The sequence below is a fragment of the Nematostella vectensis genome, chromosome 4 (genome assembly GCF_932526225.1).
Source record: "Nematostella vectensis chromosome 4, jaNemVect1.1, whole genome shotgun sequence".
Taxonomy (NCBI): Eukaryota; Metazoa; Cnidaria; class Anthozoa; order Actiniaria; family Edwardsiidae; genus Nematostella; species Nematostella vectensis.
The window spans coordinates 16,326,226-16,343,150 of NC_064037.1; the positions used below are offsets into that span (position 1 = coordinate 16,326,226).

General features: G+C 40.8%; 2 protein-coding genes and 1 long non-coding RNA gene across 9 annotated transcripts; 2 read left to right on the forward strand and 1 right to left on the reverse strand.

The window, feature by feature from the left end:
• Positions 1–367: 367 nt before the first annotated feature.
• On the forward strand, positions 368–4,158 carry LOC116619103. 6 transcript variants are annotated; one of them, XR_004296518.2, is made up of 5 exons: positions 368–601; positions 892–969; positions 2,462–2,515; positions 2,624–2,701; positions 3,463–4,158. XR_004296518.2 is itself a non-coding variant. In XM_048726085.1 (4 exons), the coding sequence occupies exons 1-4, from the start codon at positions 849–851 to the stop codon at positions 3,693–3,695; spliced, it is 486 nt and encodes a 161-aa protein (XP_048582042.1). In that variant the 5' UTR covers positions 649–848; the 3' UTR covers positions 3,696–4,158. The 6 variants fall into 6 exon arrangements, 4 of the variants coding, with proteins under 4 accessions (XP_032239398.2, XP_032239399.2, XP_048582042.1 ...); XR_004296517.2 differs by having other exon boundaries at positions 373–601; positions 2,465–2,515; XM_048726085.1 differs by lacking the exon at positions 368–601 and having other exon boundaries at positions 649–969.
• Positions 2,606–6,181, reverse strand: LOC125561758. Its single transcript, XR_007307477.1, has 2 exons — positions 5,313–6,181; positions 2,606–2,684 (listed from the first exon to the last, which is right to left on the reverse strand). It is a non-coding gene; the product is annotated as an uncharacterized LOC125561758 (long non-coding RNA).
• LOC5513972 (zinc finger protein 184) lies at positions 5,108–16,489 on the forward strand. Of its 2 annotated transcripts, none has more exons than XM_032383547.2 (14): positions 5,108–5,192; positions 8,413–8,712; positions 9,065–9,318; positions 9,581–9,869; positions 10,105–10,281; positions 10,409–10,559; positions 10,969–11,165; positions 11,501–11,739; positions 11,970–12,150; positions 12,499–12,666; positions 13,258–13,415; positions 14,198–14,464; positions 14,643–14,885; positions 15,366–16,489. In XM_032383547.2, the coding sequence occupies exons 1-14, from the start codon at positions 5,162–5,164 to the stop codon at positions 15,672–15,674; spliced, it is 2,964 nt and encodes a 987-aa protein (XP_032239438.2). In that variant the 5' UTR covers positions 5,108–5,161; the 3' UTR covers positions 15,675–16,489. The 2 variants fall into 2 exon arrangements, with proteins under 2 accessions (XP_032239438.2, XP_032239440.2); XM_032383549.2 differs by having other exon boundaries at positions 11,501–11,682.
• The last annotated feature ends 436 nt before the right edge of the window (positions 16,490–16,925 follow it).

The following is a 16,925-nucleotide window of genomic DNA, read 5'->3' on the forward strand; positions in this document are numbered from 1 at the left end:
ACTGGTTTTCGCCGCTCCCATATTGAATCCTAGCAAACATGATTAGCAATGCGGCATATAATAATAACACCTTCTTGCTAACCATTTGATTTTTGTGGTTGCTTGCGGTTACCAATAAGAGATTATATCCTAGCTGCATGCGAGGTTCAAATCTACCGGAGAAACAGCCACTCAAGATAAGCTTATTATGCATAAACAAATAGTATTAAGAAACATTGAAGAATATATGGGAAAATAACACCCTACCAATATCATTTCCAGGCCGAACCGTTAAACCTTTGAAAAATCTTTTGTCTTTATTGAAGCCCAAGTTAGTTGGGGTAGACGTTTAGCTTTTTGGCGCCAAATCACCGCGCCCAACTCCACTCCTCCATATGCGATTTACCGCGCGCACCGCGCAACATATGGCGGGAAAGAATACCTTTTCCGGTTTTCATTAATTTGCTATCTGTGGAACGTTCGTTTTAGCGCCTGGGCGCGTTTTATTTCTTTATTATATAGTTGCAAGTCGATAGAAGTAACGAGAAACAACAGTTTTTGAAGTTAATCGCTGAAACAACAATTTAAGATGAACATTTTGTCTCGCTATTTTGGTGTCGAGGTGAGAAGTTTTGTAATTGCTCAACATAATCAAGCTTTGCCATTTTTATCAGCGATTTGTTTGAATCAGTGTTTACTTGAAGTGTCTCAAAGGACTACATTCAAACGCCAGTAATGCCGCGCGCGGTTTGCCTCTGAACGCGACTTTTGGTCATAGCGAGCGAGCGTAGAACTTCTAAACGCACGCGCTGTTAGATCTCGTCATAACGGTTATCAAAACTTCGATTGCACGGAATGGATCACTAGCCATGATCTGGCTTATTGTGAGCTCTGTTTTGGGTACAATTCTAGGAATCGCAAAGTACTATTTTTTCCCCGAACTCGACTTATTCTATCTACCAAGACTTATATCTGGACACACCTGGGATGGTAAGTTCGTAATCAAATATACTGAAACTACAAACTTCCTAGGATTAGGATCTCTGACATTGATACAATATCATAGAGTGGGTTTAAAGATGGACAGGTATAAGATACAAATATAACTTTTTTTCCTATGTGTATTGAACACTGAAAATTTTCGAGATAATAGAAACGTATACACTACACACCTCCTACAAACCATCCCGACACTGTGGTGAAAAAAAAGAAAAATATCTATAATCTAAATAAATTTATTTTGAATTTTTGCGCGCGAAAAAATGCCGGCGTATTTGCAGTCACATTTCTGCGCGGTTGGAGATTTGAAATAGCAAATTGCTGAACGAAGACTTGCTCTTACTTTCTAGCTCGTCTTTTTTTTCTTTCCGCTTGTTTTGAGCCGAAAACCTATCAAAGTGAATTCATCTTTTGATGAAGTACTCTGAACAATAGCTGCTCTTGGATCAAAATTGTGAAAAAAAAGAGATTGCAGAGTTCGATTTTAGAGTCGTTCGTTGGGTTTTGCCGTGAATGAATCGTTTTGAAAGTTCACTAAACTTTTAGAAATCCATCAAAGTCCACTGAATCGAGAAACTGTAGGAAGAAACTGTTAAAATCCGATATTTTATATGAACTTATCTACGCATGGTGATGAAAAAAAGGGTTGTCTGGTTGTTGATAAGGTAAAACGAGGATTTTCCTAAAACACCCGGGAAAGCAAATGGCGCTTTATTGACTTCTCCAAGACCTGTGCATTTGATATCTAGCTTGAATGGGAAGAAAAGGAGATTAAAAACAAAGGCAAAGAAGTAATTCATACTTGATGATGAGTTGATTAATTGTCTTGTATGACATTTTGTTGCTCTATTTGTGGATCTAGTTGATTCAAAAGTTGTAAATATTCGCTCAAAAACACGTCATATTCTTTATCAAATCTCCCCTTACATTTTATAGCACATTGAGGAAGTCCTTTTCCGTAATTTTGATGGAAAACTGCAAATGAAATTACTGTATTTTACCAGACTAACCGCGCACGGAAGTGATAGATATTTTTTTCCGACAAATAAAATGGCTCTGTTTTACCAACTTCTAATTCATTTTGCCGGCTATTTTTAGTATTTTTAGACATCGTTAGGTCGAATTTGATGTTATTTGGGACTGATGATTATTATCTTTTGATAATACGGAGTCTTTTTATGGGTTTTTCATTTTGAGGTAGAAAACCGAAAATAATAGTTGCGTTAATGTTAGAGGCTCCGCACAGCTCGGAGGTCTACTGACAACTAAAGCTATTTTACCTATGGGCACGCGCCTTTTATACCGCAGGCCCTTCTTTCAAATGATTATGAGAGCTTAAGATATGAAGATTTTCATATTAAGAGCTAGTCTCAAGTTCCTAAGGCATTATTGACTAAAATGGAAGTATGTTAAAATTCGCATTTACCCCCTCCCCCTCTGAATACACCATCAGTAGATAGGTAATGTTTTTTTTATATCCCAGTAGCCGCGCTACTAATCGCCGGGGGGTCGCCATCAGACAGGTCTCCACCACCAGGTAAGTAGTCACGTGATCACTAGAGACGAGAGGGGAATGAGACATCGTGAATTTTGTTAAGATCACTCTGCCTTGTTTTCTTTTTTTTTATTCACTTGCTGTTTGCAGCTCTTGAGTATTCCGGCTCAGAACACTCAACTCACTCCACTCTCCCATGGGTAGAGACGCTCTTTACAGGTTCACCAGGTAACAGACAACAATAACAAAAACAATATTACTAGAAATAATGACAACAGCAACCAACAAGAAAAATAATATCAACAGCCTGAGCAAATACCTTCTAGGCAATATCTTTAACCCTGGGATGATGTGGTGGTAAACGGGATGTTATTCCCGGGGGGAGGGGGGGGGGGGCTCTTTAGGGTAAAAGTGATAGGGATGCTCGTCGGGAAATTTGAAAAAGACCGCTTAAAAATAACTGCACGACCAAAATTGCTACCCTAAAAATACCTCAGAAGCCTTAAAAACATTTCTAAGAGAATAGCCTATTTTTTTCTCGGATACCCCTAAAAAATACCTCAGAAGCCTTAAAAACATTTCTAAGAGAATAGCCTATTTTTTTCTCGGATACCCTCTAAAAATACCTCAGAAGCCTTAAAAACATTTTTAAGAGAATAGCATATTTTTTTCTCGGATACCCCTAAAAAATACCTCAGAAGCCTTAAAAACATTTCTAAGAGAATAGCCAATTTTTTTCTCGGATACCCTTAAAAATACCTTAGGCCTGATTTAGACCCCTAAAAATACGACGAACATCCCTATCAGGTCGACATGGGAAGAACCCCCCGGGATGTAATTACTCGTGCGCTACTAGGGCCGGGTTGTCGAAAAGCCTCGGTCGATACGCCAAAGCCTCAGTTTGGTATTTCCCGCTATGACCTCACTCTCGGTTAGGAAGTAGTTATTATTGACGTTCTCGTTTTCTTGTTTTGTTCATATTTTTTCAGTTGAGCTAACTCCTAACACCACAGCTCTCACCTCCTCGTCCCATTCCACCGAAATCACAACGTGGCTCGACTCGCTAGTCTGGGGAGGACTGGTCACTATAACAGCAGTAGCTATGGTAACGGTGACCATTTACTTTACCAAATGGCGATGTCAGGAGAACTGTGACTGCGAGTGTGCTTCGTGCAAGAGGTCAAGAGACGAGGCTTCCCCTGCCCAGCCAGAGCTAGCCTGAGCTAACAAAGGCTTCATAGTGACATTACTCTGATTCACATTACCATTAAAAAAAGCTTTTCTCTTACAAACGAATAGAATTGAATCTAAAAAAATAATTTTGTTGTTGTTGAGATTAATGGGGGCCTTCTTTGGTACCTGCCTATCCCTCTTCGTAAATGACGGTCGAATGGACAAAAGCTCAAAAACGAGTGTCAAACGGACAAAAGCGCGAAAACGATCGTCAAAAAGACCAAAGCGGAAAAATGAACGTCAAACGGACAAAAGTGCGAAAACGAGCGTCAAAAAGACAAAAGCGGAAAAAACGAACGTCAAACGGACAAATCAAAACGAGCATGGAACGGACAAAAGCGCAAAAAATTCGAGGATAGTAGCTTACAAGAAATTAAAGCACAGTATTTTCAAGCCTGAGCACATCTTTAGATCACTTACATTTCAGCATAAATATCACTTATCTATTTGTACCTTTGCGTCATTTCTTTTTTTTTAACATATTCTTTCACCATTTACTGATTTATAAGCGATATAGAAGGGGATGGGACCATCGTACTATCGTATCAAATTTTTGACAGTCCTTCATAATTGAACATGAAGAAACAAGAAACATCACTGGCTGACTTGGGCTGCGCATGCGCAGTAGCCTAATTGTAGGCTTTGATAGTTTTCCGGCACGGAAACACGAAGTTCGCATACCACCACGGCCTTATCCAAGATGGCGGCCGTGGTATGCGAACTTCGTGTTTTCGGGGTCTTCGCGCCGAAAAAACTATCAAAGCCTACAAGTAGGCTAGCTGCGCAGTCATAGGTATTATATAGAAAAGGGAGCCATCATTCGATAAGAGATTTCCCATTTTGGTACCCGAACTCGCCTTGGCTCGAGTAATCAAGAACTTTTTTGGGGTTTTATATTTTTATAATACCCAGTAGCTGATTTGAGGGGTAGGGCTTAGAGGGTTTAACCCCCCCCCCCCCCTTTTGGCTGCCACAAAGCCATATGTAACAAAAAAATTACCACCTCCCTCCTTTGTCTCCGAGCCAAACCCACCTTTAGCGAAAAGCTAGATCCGCCCCTGATACCCATAAAAATACATAAACAAAAATAGTCTCAGCCTATTGGTCTGCCAATAGTTTTTACGTATTTCCTTTCTTGGATTACAGCTTTCATTCCCTTTCTTTATTGATGAATAAATGGTTTCAATTCTTTAAGGTTGGTTCTCACTAGGACGCAAGCGCAAGCGTAAGCGCAAACGGAAGCGCAACACAAGTGAGAATCGGTCAAACACAAGCGCAAGAAAATCAAGCAGTTGCGTTCTCTTGCGCTTATGTTCTAGTGAGAATCGGAAAACTACGTGCGTTCCGCTTGCGCTTACGTCCAAGTGAGAACCAACCTTTACATATTCAAATTTGTTTTCAAATTGGCGCGCTTTTAGACACTCGCAAAGGCTTCTGGGTGCTTCATGCGAGAAGATGGCGTCTAATGCGGACAAGACAGAGCAAGGTAGGGCTACCTTCAATATTTAAAATCGCTACAGTTTACAACTATTACACACTAAAAGCTACCAAAATTAGAAGAAAAGCGTGATATTCTCTTCTTCCTTTATCAAAGACCATAGATCACCTCAGTGTTTGGTCCAAATCAACTCCATGGCTTCGCTCGCTTCGGTTTGTCTCAACTCTCAACGGTCGAAACAGACAAGAAATTGCGCCAAAATCCTCTTGTGTCGTCCTCAGGGCGTTATCTCGAAAATAAATTGGTAGAAGGGTTGAGCAGTGAAGAAGATGTCTAGTTTAGCCGGTTGTTTCGTGGACTTGTGCTGTTTTGCAGGTTTTTTTTCCGCTCGCACGAGGTCAGCGGACGATGTTGAACATTTAGCTCAGTGCGTCTCCGCTGACCTTGCAAACGATCATCTTCCTTCACAAGCGAAAAAAAATCCACTTCACTACAAGAATAATTCACGATTTCACAGCAACAGCAGCTATATGTCTTAAAATCCAATTCCTTCCTCATTTTGTAGATTGTTTAACTGTAAGGAAGGCTTTCAAAACCAGGATAGACGCCATGTTGAGGCGTCTTTCAAGGAGTTTGGGTGTTGATGTCGAAATAGCGCGAGAAAGGGAAGACTCCGAAACGTTAAAAAAGATCTATTATTATTATTTTTATTACTCAGTTTCTGTATTCTTTAGTCTTGTAGTATTGTCCATAAGAGGAATCACATTTAACATGGTTTTATAGAAAGCCTTTTCTTCCCTTGTGAATACCACGAGGTTTATGCAAAGAGTTGTTTGTTCTCGCTTAGGTTTTCAAGTAGAGGCAGTCTGTTTAATGAATACACTAATAACGTTATATAAGTTGAGTTGTTTCTCTGCGATTACAATAGAATTTTTACATAGATACAGTTTTATCTGACGAGAATAGTACCATGTTATGTTTGGGAAAACTTTTAATTCGACTTTGTAATTTGTATTGTTTATAAAGTAAATCTCTGATAAAACAAAAGTCTTTGGTCCGTCAATAAATGCTGCTAATTTTTTTGCCAGAATGTATTAACAGAAAGCATTGTTAGTAGACTAACTAACTGTGACTACGAACTATACAGAATTAGATTTTTTCCTTCTTTTTATATACCAGTACACAATTTCTAGTCTGGTTTAGGATGTTAGACATAATCCAGAACTTACCACATATATCACCACACAATGTTGTAATGAAAATATTCCCATTTTCTTAATACATAAAAATCCCTTGGTTATAACCCTGCTCAAATGTACAATCTGTTTATTTTTATGAAATGATAAATTGGCATATTTCCACATTTATTGAGAGGTTTAATCAGTCAACACTTTTTGCCTTTTAAAAAATGTTGAAAATAAAAATTCATTGAAATGAAGAATCTTAAATTACAATCTTATGGATATAAAATGTTAAAATGCTTTTTATGGATCCCATGATTTTTTTACATTAATCTTTTTAGCTGCTGCGCTAACATGCGATTAGCTTCTATGTCATCACAACAGACAAAACTAAGAGTGGTCACTTGTCCATGAGATTTGCTGGGAAAATAATCCTTTGGATATACTTCAGGCTATTATAGTTATGAAAAAGTTGCTTAGAATCAATGATAAAGAAGAAAACATCTAAATTATCTAAAGATTTTGGGGTTTGTTAAACATTTTTCACATGTTTGTTTATGACACAGCTTGCATACTGTAGTTAAACTCAATACATGTTGTACAACAGTAATGTGATCAATTGTGGTGGGAAATTGGGGAAATTTTATCCTTTATAGGGGAAAAAGTATCTGATATTCAACATGCTCAGCCTTTTGAACAGTTAAATACAAGCAGTGATTAAGGTAATAGTTCTACAACCCAGAATTTGTTAAAATTTGGCATAAACAATATTAAAGTTAAGGGCTTTCAAAAAAATGTGATAAAAAAATGGGGGTACCGACCTCGTTTTCACAACAGAGGGGCGTAGAGTTGACACGTTTTTACTGATTGCGCAAGGAAAAATCCCAACTCTTAGTTTTCAAAAAAAGTGCCTATAGTCTTTAGGAAATTAAGTTCTGTTTGTCGAGCTGCCAAAATCCAATCTCCTAAACAATAACCCGTAGTAGCTAACGTTCAAATCAAATCACATTTTAAGAGATCGCACTAAAAGACATTGTTTTCGCCACTATTCATATGGTAAAAAGCGCCATTTTGTATTTTTACGGCTTTTAAGAGAAGTAACAAAACTCCTACAACCCAACTTTTTTTCTTCTTTCAGTATATCATTTTTCCGTATATATTTAACTATTTGAGCAAATAAAAAATGGGGGTAACCGACTTCGTCTTGCTGTCAAAGCGATTTTAAGTAAAAACGTGCGCCTTTTGCTGTGTTTCATTGTACAACTGTGGCATGTGCGCACTTAATACTGGAAAATTCGAACAAACAGCGCGCGCCACAATGCGCAGAAGGTGTGCGCAGTGCAATTCAAGGGAATTACCTTAAAGCCGCATTGTCACCAGTTTACTTCCGGTCGATTACATAACAATACCCGATGATTTTTAACAGAAAACATGAAAAATATTTCAAATTATTGAAAACAGTGTGTTTATTAAAAGTTTATTAAAAGTTTCTTTGAGGATGTGATTGATAATTTAGAGCGGATGGCCTGTTAAATATCTTTGATTTTAATAGATTCTTTTGTATTTAAATGGTTGGAGTTTCCGTCGGACCTCCGGAAGTAAACTGGTGACAATGCGGGTTTAATTATAGTTTCTATTACCCACCCTAAGTCAAGTGGGTAAGTGGTTACGGTAGCTCTTTGGACTGGGGGCTGCAAGGTCACATGTTCGAGTTCCTCTTGCTACTTTTTTTCCTTCATTGTTTTCTGCTTTTAATTTAAACAGTCTTATACTGTTCATAATAAACAGTTTTTATAGTGCTATAATACTAAAAAAATAACCTAGAAATATATGAGAAAATTACAGTGGTAAATAATTATTGCAGTAGATAGGGTATGTTCGAGTTGTACATGTTTATTATTCTCTTTTGCATTTAATTTTGCATTAGGATTCTACAACTACAACAACACTCTAGCATTCCATCCTGTCATTTTATGATGAGGAAGGAAAACAACTCTTTCCCTATGATCATTGTACCAAGGTTCAACTCATACTTGCTCTTTGATTTCTCATCTTCTGTATTTTTTCTTACCTAATTTGTGGAGCAGCCTCTGCTGAGGCAAACAGAGATGTCCAGGAAGAGACAGAACATTTCTCTGAACAACCGGACGTCCAGGAGGATAACACCACTAGCCATCAGGAGAATAGCCAGACAGAGGATAACAGCACAGAGACCTCACAGGAGGAGCCCCAAACACTGTATGTCGCTATTCAGCCAGGTGCCAACATGGAGAATCCCCAAGTGGAACAGCCTGCCGTCTATGTGGAGGTGGTAGAGGCAGGAAATGGCGCAGAGATTGAGTCTGGTGACCAGCATGTTGTCCAGCAGGAGATGATCATCGATCAAAGTAAGTGACACTAAAAAACTATCTGCATTTCATGGTTTCAGTGGATCAAAAATAAGTTTAGAACACAAGTTGGTATCTCCCCAATGCTGTTATATTATATATACAAGGAACAAACACACCTGGTTTTCTTTTGCGGAATCCGTGGATTAAAAAAAGGTTTAGAAAATAAAGTTGGTATCTTATAAATATTTATATGTTGCATTGCAAGTCTGAAAGTATTGTGTGTGACCCTGGTGGTGAGCTGAAGGAATCACACCTTCAATGAATCATGTCTATTAAATAAATCCTGTATATTGAATAAATCACACCTATTGAATTAATCATGCCTAATGACTTCTCTGCCCTTAACCAGGTGGGAGCACCCAGACAGACGTGACAACCATTCCAACAACTGTACTGTCACAAGTCGTAGACCAGGCAACCCTCTCCACCATGCAGGCAGAGATGATTGCTGTACAGGTGCTCTCCCAGTCTGCGTCAGGAGACATCCAGTACTTGCAGCAGCAGTCTCATGCCCAGTTCATCCCAATAGTGTCTGCAACAGATGCAAACGCCTTGTCAAATTTGCAAGCGACATTGAGTCAGATGCCTTTAGGCGCTTTCCAAGTATGTAAATTTTATTGTGCTTTAACAGGGGCTTAATTAGGCCCCATTGGGCAGCAGAACCGCCAGCTATTTTCAATTAAGTGGCTACCTATTTTTAAAAGTAGATTTTAGTTTTATTTGAACTAATAAAATTAAATAACCTCCTACTTACCAATTTCCACCTCCTACTCTCAAACTTAATGAACCCCCTAAGGATCCACTGGTGTGCAAGTCTGAATAGGAATTGGTGTACCTGGGATGAACTGAACTTTGCCTTTTTCAGATTGCCTCGAGTCAGTCAGGTGGTGCCACCCATACCATAACTCTTCCTGGAGGTCAGACCATCCAGGTACCAATTACGCAGGTTGCAGTCAGCTCATCCGGTACGGATGTGTCCTCTGCTACTACCACTAACATGATGGCTACCACCACTGAGGCCATCATCGCGGCGGCTGCGGCTGGTGAGGCAGCGGGTCAGGGCGGGGCAGCTGAGGGCTTGTCTGAGATGGGGCAGCATCTAGAAGAGTCAGAGATTCCCGAGGATCACGAGGAAGGAGAGGAAGGAGATGATGGTAAATTATTATTTGTAATTTTTACATTCTGTGGAAGCAAAAATAGAAATTGTACAGTGCATAGATATTCTGCTATATGTGAAGGGTTCTTTACATAGATATTCCACAGTTTGCACAGGGTTCTGTGCATAGATATTCTGCTTCATGTAGAGGGTTGTATACAGTAATAGATATTCCACAGTGTGTACTGACAAATATATTCCATGTTATGTGATTTCTCTGTTGTCCTTTTCAGATGATGGCAAACCCAAGTACACATGTGACATTTGCCACAAGTCGTACATCCGCTCCTGGTCCTACTACGGCCACATGCGGGAACATGCCTCCGGGGAGAAGCAACACAAGTGTGAAGTTTGTGGCAAAGTTTTCAATTATGCCAGTAACCTGCGGCAACACATGCTGATCCACACAGGTAGTGATGATAATAATAAAATCGAATAATAATAATAGTAATAGTTTCTTTTTTTTTCAATCTACTCACCTTTTTCCTTTAACTTTGCGTTTAATATCCCTTACCATCAACTTGCTAAAATCTTCAGGTGAGAAGCCCTATGAGTGTGAGTATTGTGACAAGGCCTTCAGTAACCCAAGTTCCCTGCGTTCCCATGTGCTGTCGCACTCGGAGGAGAGACCTTTTGTCTGTGACCAGGAGGGATGTGGCAAGTCATTTAACAACCCTGGCTCACTACGGTAAGGGGTATAATTTTAACATATAGCATGGTTGCATAGTTGTAAGAATTGTTTTAAGAATCAAAGGAGTAAATTTCTTGATTTGTTATTTTTTCCCCTCAAAGATACTTTTCGCCACTGTTTTTTTATATGATCTTTTGTTTTTGCTTGTTGTGTGTTAAATGTGTTATATTACCCTTGTTTGTGGCATGACAAATGCTTTTGTTATATGACCTTTGTTTGTGGTGTGACATTTTTTTGTTGTGTGACACCTACAGCTGTTATTAGCAGCTGTTTCTTTGTGTGACACCTATGTTATATGACCTTTGTGTGACATGGTTATTGTGTGACACATATTTGTTATATTATCTTTGTTTTTGTATGTGACATGTTTGTTGTGTTATTTGACCTTTGTTTGCTGTGTGACTAGAGTGCATCGGCGAGTGCACCAAGAAGACAAGCCGCATATCTGTGAACATGAAGGTTGTGACAAGGCATTTAAGACAGCCGCTGAGCTGTCACGCCATGCCTTCCGTCACACTGGAGAAAAGCCCCATAAGTGTGACCAGTGCGAGAAAGCCTTCATTCGCTATGACGACCTCAAGCGTCACTACAGGATTCACACCGGTGAGTAGTTATAAGCCATCTGTTAATCAGGGAACCTGCCTGCCTGCCTGCCTAAATTTTATAAAACCTTCTTTGTTACACAAGAAAATGGAAAATGACAAATGCCTTAAAATACTGGTTAGAGAATTCAAGTCTTGTTATATCTGTTTGTGGCATTCAGTTAGTTTGGCCACAAAAAAGTAGGTAATTTCTTATTGCAATATTGTTAAATACTATGCTTTCTCCATATCATACCTTTGACTACTCCCCCCTCTTTTAGCCAATCCTGGGTACACACCTATAGAGTGCTGATATGTAGCCTTCATAACTATACCAAACATATCTTATGTTTTCAGGGGAGAAGCCATTCAAGTGTGACCAGTGTGATTTTGCATGCATCCAGTCGTTCGACCTTGTCAAGCACAAGTTCACTCACAGTGGGGACAAGCCGTACAAGTGTGACTCTTGCCCGAAGCAGTTTACACGCCCCGCCCGCCTCAGGGATCACATGCGGACCCATACAGGCGAAAAACCCTATGTATGTGATGTGTGCGGCAAGGGTTTTGCAATCCAGACAGGATTAAAGTCCCACCAGGCGAGTCTCCGCCCACCGTTTCGGCTGGCACTTGCCACTGGGCGATTGTTTTGTGCCAGGGGGTCTCCTCATCCCATTTACCTCAAATTTGTTAAACGTTTTCAAGCTTTTTAAACTGTATCAGATCAGTACGAGATCATATTATTTATGTTTATGTTGAGAGGCAACTTTATAAAGTGATTTATAGGTAGTTCGACTAATGCTGATTCAGTTGTTTTATCCCATTGCAGTCAGTCCATACAGGCGACAAGCCATTCAAGTGTGATGAGTGTGAGAAGACTTTCCGCACAGCACTGGAACTGCAGGCTCACATGGGCCGCCATACTGGTGTAAAGCCCTTTAAGTGTGACATTTGTGACAAGGAGTTCATCTCTGCCATTACCTTCAAGCGTCATGCGATTGTACACACAGGTAGACAACTTTGCAAATAAATGACCCATGTTGTTGATGATTATCATTTTGTCATTGTTTGTGATGATGGCATTGTTGTTTATAATAATGATGAGTATGCTTTTGAAAATGATTGTTTTGGTTGTTGTTGCTGATAATGATGATGTTGTTGATAATGATTGTTTTTGTTGTTGTGGTGATGATAAGTTATTTGTTATTGTACAGTATGCTCTCATTGATTGTATTGTCTCAGTGTCTTTGCTGTTAAGCTTCTTATTGGCTGAAGTGTTTTGTTGTTGTTATGTCAATGCAGTTTCTTGACTGTCATTTATCATTGTTGTTTTTGCTAATTGCCTTTTTGAATGACAGGTGAGAAGCCATACGAGTGCCAGGAGTGTGGTAGAAGATTCGCACGCTCAACTGACCTGAAGGTTCATCTACCAGTACATAGCGAGGACAAGCCGTACAAGTGTGGCGAGTGTGAGAAGATGTTCACACGCTTCAGTACCCTGAAGGAACACATCAGAACACACACTGGTACGTTAACTTCTAGAATAAATTAGAATACACTTATGCGTACACTCCTAAAATGCATTAGGACACATACTGGTACTTACACTCCTAAAATGCATTAGGACACACACTGGTACGTACACTCCTAAAATGCATTAGGACACATACTGGTATGTACACTCCTAAAATGCATTAGAACACATACTGGTACGCACACTCCTAAAATGCATTAGGACACATACTGGTACGTACACTCCTAAAATGCATTAGGACACACCCCTGGCTACGCCCCTGGTATGTACCAGAGGGCAAAAATACCCCAAAAATACAGCAAATGTATGAAATGAGACATCTAAAGTACGTAAGAAAATGCCTTGAAAGGGCCTTTTGTGCCCCCTCCTGTTTAAAATCCTGCCTACGCCGCTGCATACACTCCTAAAATGCATTAGAGTAAGTAACTTGGTGACGTTAAGACACAGTCCATAACTTGGTGCCGTTAAGATCCTGTTTATTGGTACAAAAATGATGCCTTGAGTTACAGTAAATGCATTAGAATTGTTGTTTATCATTTACAGTTTTCAATGTTAACCATGTCTTGATTTTTACTATTCGCAGGCGAGCGTCCATTCAAGTGTGATGAGTGTGGACGTGAGTTCAACCACCGAAGCCACTTCAACAATCACTTGCGCATTCACACGGGTGAAAAACCCTTCAAGTGCGACACATGTGACAAAGACTTCTCTCGCAAGGCTAGTCTGCGCTACCACATGAAGGTAATAAAGGAATATGTGACCACGAATTATAATAAAAGTATTCTTGTGTTGCAAGAGTCTATGTACCTTATCACCTGTTTCTTAGACCCCGTCCCCACGTATCCGTTTTCGTTCGAAAAGCAACCTTTTTGTTACGTATCGTCCATACGTAAACGCGAAAACGATGACCGAAAACGGAACGATTTGAAAACGATATCCAGAACAATTTGAAAACGATACTCCGTGTGGACGGACGAAAACGGAACTTTTCGAAAAGGATGGCTATCTGCCCTTCCCCCATCTAACTACCCTTCCCCCATCTAACTAGCCTTCCCCCCATCTAACTACCCTTCCCCCATTTAACCACCCTTTCCCTATCTAACTACCCTTTCCCCATCTAACTACCCTTTCCCCATCTAGCTACCCTTCCCCCATCTAACTACCCTTCCCCCATCTAACTACCCTTCCCCCATCTAACTACCCTTTCCCCATCTAACTACCCTTTCCCCATCTAACTACCCTTCCCCCATCTAACTACACTTCGCCCATCTAACCACCCTTCCCCCATCTAACTAACCTTCCCCCATCTAACTACCCTTCACCCATCTAACTACCCTTTCCCCATCTAACTACCCTTTCCCCATCTAACTACCCTTCCCCCATCTAACTACACTTCGCCCATCTAACCACCCTTCCCCCATCTAACTAACCTTCCCCCATCTAACTACCCTTCACCCATCTAGCTACCCTTCGCCCATCTAACTACCCTTTCCCCATCTAACTACCCTTCGCTGCTTTTCAAGGTTCATTCCAAGTCTGGTGGTCGCACACGCACACCCAGCAAGAAACGCTTCATGGAGGACGACGCTGAGATGATTGACAGCTCCTCTATGACTGAGCCAGAAAGCACTGTCAACGTCAGTCACCTTGGAAGCGAGGCTGATGTCCAGCTAGCCGAGGCTCTGGTCGCCGTCAGCGAGTCAGTGATTGGTGCAGAGGGAGGCATGGATACGGCACATGTGGTTGCCGTGGAAACCACGGGGCATGAGGGCGACGAGGGAGTTATGCAGGTATGCAAAACTCTTTTTGCTGCGTTCCCACCAATGTAATGTTTATTTTTTGCCGCTCTGAAAGGTTAACGCTGGAAACGTCAGCTAGGTTTTTGTTCCTCTCCAATACTCGCAACGATGTCAAGGCAGGATTGTTCTATCAGGGACTGACTGATGTGGTTTTTTTTTAACACAAAAGGGTCAGACGTCTGGTCAAATTATGATCGATCCGGTCTCCCAGGCAGCAGTGAACGCCGGGATTTCTGCCAGTGACGCAGCTGAAGTGCTCGTCCAATCAGCGGTCAGCACCTACTCGCAAAACCACGTGTCTAATCAGATCATCGAGGTCACAACATCAGACCATGTGAGCCAGGGTAGCGATGCCAGTCACGCCCAGATGGTAGCTGACGCCATTGCGCAAGGCTCAATTAATCCAAATCAGGTGAGTACAAAGGCTGGCACATCATCTTTACAAACCCACGTGTAACTTTGCGGAGGACACTAGTATTTGTATTACACAACATGCGAAAACTCTTCCACCCTTCCAGCTCCACTCTTGGAGCATTTTGAGTCATTTGTTACGTTAGCGTTTTGGCGTGAATTGTGTTTGGAGGTCATGTCAGTGTAATACCATGATCACTTCGGCTTCTTTCGTTTTCTAACGAAGCTTTCTACCGAAATACCCTCGAAAACAATAGATATTTCCACGGGCAGGATTAATGTTAGGCTAAATTCTTAGATGTTCTTGAATGTGCCTTGCTTTGCGACCTGCTCTCCACGTTCGGTGAAGTTACGTTGAGTAATCTGGGCTACTGACTCGTTGTCCGTGAAAAATCTCCCGCGCGCTAGCCGAAACGTGCCTGATTGGTAAAAGATAATAGTCGTTATTCTTGTTACATCTTGATGTCTTTCACGCCGTCAGGTCGCCATAATGCAGCTGTCACAAGGTACACACGTGGCCGTACCTGTGTCGGGTATTGACATGGAGACCATGAACACGACCGTCCCTGCCGAGATCCTTGCCGCGATGGCCGCCGCCCAGTCTAGCATGCTGTCCACCACAGCGAGTGGAGAGCAGCAACCGACGGTAACTATCTCCTCACAGCCAATGCAGCCATTACTCGCAGAAGGGCACCAAGTCGGAGATGAAACACAGCAGGCGGAGGGAGGGGAGGAAGGGAGCACACAGGTCACACTGGAGGAGGCCCAGGAAGAAATGGAGACACAGTGAATGGTAGAGAACAACAGAGCGAGAATGAGGGAAAGGTCACTGGAGGAGGCCCAGGAAGAAATGGAGACACAGTGAATGGTAGAGAACAACAGGGCGAGAATGAGGGAAGAATCACGCATGTACCTCTAGAGGAAGACATAGAGGAAGAAGTGTGAAGAAGGCATAAAATAGTAAGATGAATAGAGGCAAAAGATAGCATGAATGGTTGGAAACTTAAAGTGGCAGGGATAAAGTAAAGGGCACAGAAGAAATAGACGTGTGTGAAAAAATAGAGTATAAATACTCAAACCCAGAGATGGCACTGAGACAGAATCGAATCATCGAAAAGCCGGCAGCACAATGATATTCTTCACTTCACAGTGATATTTGTAAATATGTACATCTTCATTGTTTGACGCAGTAACTAGTTTCCACGAAGGACAGCACTGTTCTTGCCCTGTGGCCACTAGTAACTTGTCAGCGAATGGACGGCTAGCGTCTTGTAATTTCTTCTATAGGGTAGTCCTTAATATATTTTAATGTCTTGACGGAGTTTCCAATATTTTATAAACCATTTCCAGTTTCTCGCTTGTGTGATTCTTATTTCTGTAAGTTGATATTTTTTGCAACAGATCCATACTTATAGCATTTTGTCTGGGTTAATAAAGGTGTATCTCCTTTATGGTGGTGATGATAAGGTGCATCACCTTAATGGCGGTAATGATAAGGTGCATCACCATCATGATGAACAATGCTATTAAGGGTGACAGGGCCATGTTGTAAGTCTTATCTTTCTATCTGACAATCACTAATAAAACGTGTTTTAAAACCTTGAAGGGTTCGCAATTCAGAAGTCCAAACAAGTTATTCACCAGTCCCACTCTATTTTAACGGTGTGGTACCAGAGGGCTCTTGAAGACGAAATATCGTATGTAGACTAATTGACTACTGCTGTTATATTTGAAGCATGTTTTTTTTTAACCAGGTCACCAATAATACGTCCATTTTGAGGATTTTTAAACTCATGTCTGTGCTCTTGTGTTGAATGTATCAGAAACCTGGGAATATCTTATTGTAATAGAAAAGATAGTATTCTCTTGTACCAGGAAAAGGGAGGGAGGGTTCAACCCTAAGGAAGGTTGGGTTCAACAGCAGTTTCTATATCAAAATTTGCGCAAGTCACAAGTATTGATGACATAAATGACAGATTATTTGAGGTTTCTAGTCAGGAGGGACAATTTTCTGTAAAAAAAAAAAATAGTCGAAACGCCC

Bases quoted from the DNA above. Each gene is read 5' to 3' on its own strand.
- LOC116619103 (XM_048726085.1), top strand. From the start codon at position 849: ATGATCTGGCTTATTGTGAGCTCTGTTTTGGGTACAATTCTAGGAATC. The intron at 970-2,461 runs GTAAGTTCGTAA...TTTATATCCCAG, and splicing joins ATCTGGACACACCTGGGATG to TAGCCGCGCTACTAATCGCC. The intron at 2,516-2,623 runs GTAAGTAGTCAC...TGCTGTTTGCAG, and splicing joins AGACAGGTCTCCACCACCAG to CTCTTGAGTATTCCGGCTCA.
- LOC5513972 (XM_032383547.2), top strand. From the start codon at position 5,162: ATGGCGTCTAATGCGGACAAGACAGAGCAAG. The intron at 13,416-14,197 runs GTAATAAAGGAA...CTGCTTTTCAAG, and splicing joins GTCTGCGCTACCACATGAAG to GTTCATTCCAAGTCTGGTGG. The intron at 14,465-14,642 runs GTATGCAAAACT...TTAACACAAAAG, and splicing joins GCGACGAGGGAGTTATGCAG to GGTCAGACGTCTGGTCAAAT.